The 3,786-nt window shown below is 39.3% G+C and overlaps 1 protein-coding gene across 1 annotated transcript in view; it reads right to left on the bottom strand.

Moving 5' to 3' along the window:
- The window catches only part of TCN1 (transcobalamin I (vitamin B12 binding protein, R binder family)), a 42,943-nt gene that overhangs the window by 25,090 nt on the left and 14,067 nt on the right, over positions 1-3,786 (bottom strand). The window contains exons 2-4 of the mRNA XM_012643854.1: positions 2,859-3,038; positions 1,668-1,808; positions 611-766 (exon numbers count right to left, since the gene is read on the bottom strand). Of these exons, the coding sequence (XP_012499308.1) occupies positions 611-766; positions 1,668-1,808; positions 2,859-3,038 (477 nt within the window). The remainder of the gene's footprint in view (positions 1-610; positions 767-1,667; positions 1,809-2,858; positions 3,039-3,786) is intronic.

Raw genomic sequence — 3,786 nt, 5'->3', positions numbered from 1 at the left:
CGGTTTGCTTGTAACTTCTTGGAGAAAGTTGAGCTTGTGCATTTGGAGTAATAGGGGCTGAACTGTCTAGAGACTTCTTTTTGGATGTTTAAGCTGACACAGTGAAAAATTTCTGGTTCTTCTCCAAGATGAATCCATACTTTATTGATTAAAATATCAGACTTTGTCACCAGAGAAGTTGTATTTTTCAAGTCAATCCACATGTTCAAATTGTCCCAATAAATTAAAGAAAGAGGCAGTGTTAAGATAAATGAATTCCACTACATTTCTTTTCTCTACAGCCTATACTTCCTAAAATTTTTTATATGAATATTCTCATCCTCTATCCTCATTTTACAAATTAGGATCAAGAGTTAACATCCATTGGCTATATAACTCAAAGAAGAGCTGGGGTAGGAACTAGGTCTTTCTATTATACCACACATCTAGAAAGAGGCTTAAAGGTCACCCATTATCCATTCTTCTCCAAAAGAAAGTTTTCTTCTGAGGGGACTTGGGGTGAAGAGAAGAGGAAAAATGATCCAATTACTTACTGGTAGAAAAACCCAAAGGGTAAGACTTGCTTATGATCATGTCCTCTGTACCAAGGGAATTGGATTTAGTGACTCACCTACTGAGAACTGGCCATGTAAATAAAAGTTTTTATTTTCAGGAGAGAAGATTTCAGCAACTTTGGTGGCTGAGTAGCTTCCATTGAACAGACACAAGGCCAACACGTCAAGGCTGAGCTGGTAGTAGCTAGTCAGTGGACTGTCATGATGTGCTTCTGGGAGAGGGAAAAGACAAACCTTACTCAGGGAAGTGGTACTGGAGTAATACATTTTTGATTTATTCCTGCTTACATTATTTCCATTTCTCTACATCTAAGGAGAGGTGAGTAATAGAAGGGGGAGATCACCCACAGAATCAACAAACCTGAGGAATTTAAAGGCTTTTAAGGGTCACCAAACTCCACTCAACTCCTTTCATTTTATAACTGAGGGGACCCAGCCCTAAAGAGATAAAGATGCTATCCAGATATTCAGGTGATTACAGAGCTCGGACCAGGTTTCCCACCTCCAGGCCTCTTGCACTTTCAACAGGAAGGTGTTGGAATCATAAATAGAAGCATGAGTTGGAGGCCATCTCAAAGGAAGATGGGATCAGAGGGACTTAATGAATAAAAGGATAAATATTGGGTGGGCATTGAAATAAACCAATGTACCTTACTAGTGGCCACCATGGTCAATCTGTTTTTCCTAGTGATAAAGTACTTTGGCCATCTTTATCTCTTATGCTGGTATTAGATGCTTTGGTACTTATGACACAGTGTCCTGTATTGTGTAGCTATTTCTGGTGTAATTCATTATTTGTCTGAAAGCCAAGCTCCTGGAGGACTAGAGAACATGGAGTGTGTGTGTGTGTGTGTGTGTGTGTGTGTGTGTGTGTGTCTGCCTGCCATCATCTGTAAAGTAGCACTTGACATGGGCTCAATGATCAGTTGAACATATTTAAAAAGAAAATTCAAGATGTATGCTGCGATACGGAACAAGGAGAGTGACCTGCAAGACATAGTGGGATAAATGGATGAAGAGGAGAAGGAAAGAGTGGAGGGAAACTTCACACAGTTACGAATCAGTGGAGGAGAAGATAAGGTTTTCTAGGGTCTCTAAACATTTGATTCTTACCCATATTTTCAATTTCTGCTTGGAATTTATTTTCTAGCTGGCTGATCAGGTGATGATCATGTATAAAGTTTTCATCATGGCTATGACATGCTCCCAAAGCCATTGTAATCAAGGCAAGCTGTCCGGAGGTTAAATTTGCTACTGAAAAGAAAAATATTCAAGCTTAACAAGGTACACGCTTATGATTTTTTTTTACCTTCTGTCTTCCTTGTGATTTACGTTGCCTATTATGTCTTTATTCTATTCCACTCTACACAGTCATATGAACTGGTACAGCATGTTACTAAACTGAATATTGTAGGCCATCATAACACAAAGGTAAATATTTGTATCTAAATATATCCAAACATAGAAAGGGTACAGTAAAAATATAGTATTATAACCTCATGGGACTGCCATCATATATGCAGTCCATTATTATGTGGAACACGACTAGACTAATATTTTATTCTTCTCTTCTTTATCCCTAAAACAGAGCCTTTTATAGCAGGACTGCATAAATGCCAGCTAGATCTTAGTCTTTTCCATGAAATCATGGAATCTTTTTGGAATTACAAAATTCTTATAAAAATGAAAAAAGAAGGTAAATAGATAAATGACAAGACATTGGGATTTTTCTTCTCTGTGTGATACCAGATTGTCAGGGTGGTAATAATTAATGTTTATGATTTGCCTTACAAAATATCAAAACTCTGAGTCTTCTCATAATTTTTATAACAATGTTGTGAGGTAGGTAAAGGTGGCTTCATTTCCCCCCGTATATTAATTAGAGAACTTAGGCTCAGTACTGACGTGACTGGTTCCAGGCTGATTGTGGACTCAAACCCAGTCCAAGTTTTTACTGCTCCCTGGTTTCCTCTCTATGGTCAGCTTTCTTAGTTGTGGTCCACATCCCTGCGGTTGTGAACTCAGCTAGCTTATATGACAGTATTAATGGATAAGAGTCCATAGCTTTTCTTTGTGGCTTCCTGAAGGAAAATGGTTTTTAGGACCCAAAGAAGCAAGACCTATCTCTGGAGGGAGTGGCAGGGGATTGGTATTTTGAGGCACTTTTCTTCCACTTCAAGTTTTTTACAGCTAGAATAGATGTAGCAGGGATACTTTGGACACATACATTTTAGGATTAGCTGGAGATAATCTTTTAGAAAGGTAGATCTTTTTCTAAATCTTCCTGAGAATACAGGTACTGACCTTTCCATTCCCCATTGTCTTGGATTCGTTGGAGCAGCCGTTGCTGTAGGGTTTGGTCCTGGATCCCGACAACTCTGATGGACAACAGGACACTGGCAGCTTTGAGTGCACTGGTATATTTTGATTTGCCTATTGTGTTCAACAGAGGTTCTAGGTGGAAGTAGTCTTCTTTACTTACCTCTGTGGCAGAGGAGGAAGGAAATGAGAAACACACACTCAGAAAATATTAAGACTTGGAGCAGAGGTTATATTAAAATATTTAATTACGGGCATGGTGCAGACCTAGACCAATCCAGTGGCCACTGACTGTGTTGGTGGAATAATACAAATGCAAGTCTGGAACCCCCCATGCCAGGCATTACTCCTTTAACAACCAGCATGAAAATGTTAACAACTGTTACAGCCTTACCTTTGTGTACTGGCAGGATATCAGTCCCGCCTGGGAGATAGAGTACCATTCCCCAATGTTGTATATGAAGCCTACACAGAGAGTGTCCTTCAAGAAAGCTCTCTAATTGGAGGCTTAGCTGAACCTAGAATACACGTCTTCTGACTCCCAGTCATAAGTACCTTCTACTTCCTGGATTCAGTTCTTCCCTTCTCCATCTTCTTCTAAATCAATTGGGTTAATACTGAGGAAATGCAGCCAAAAATCCTATGTTACATTGGTGATTGACCCCAAAACTTCATTGTCTAATTGTACAGCTGGCCAGACATGAAGATCATTATTCAGCATTATACACTCTTTGGAAAACTCTCCAGTTTTAGCCTACAACATGTCCAAACTCCAGGGATTGAGGGAAGTCACATTACATGGTGGAAGTAACAGAGAATACAGAGCACCCCCAAAGAACTAGCAGAGAATAAGAAGAGTTAGTTACCACTTGAAACATAGGACAATTTCTCAACATAACTTGCTCAGAATCTT

Source organism: Propithecus coquereli, unplaced genomic scaffold, assembly GCF_000956105.1.
Source record: "Propithecus coquereli isolate 6110/MARCELLA unplaced genomic scaffold, Pcoq_1.0 Scaffold202, whole genome shotgun sequence".
Taxonomy (NCBI): domain Eukaryota; kingdom Metazoa; phylum Chordata; class Mammalia; order Primates; family Indriidae; genus Propithecus; species Propithecus coquereli.
The sequence above is the reverse complement of the archived record's forward strand: the minus strand, read 5'-3'. Positions and strand labels throughout refer to the sequence as shown.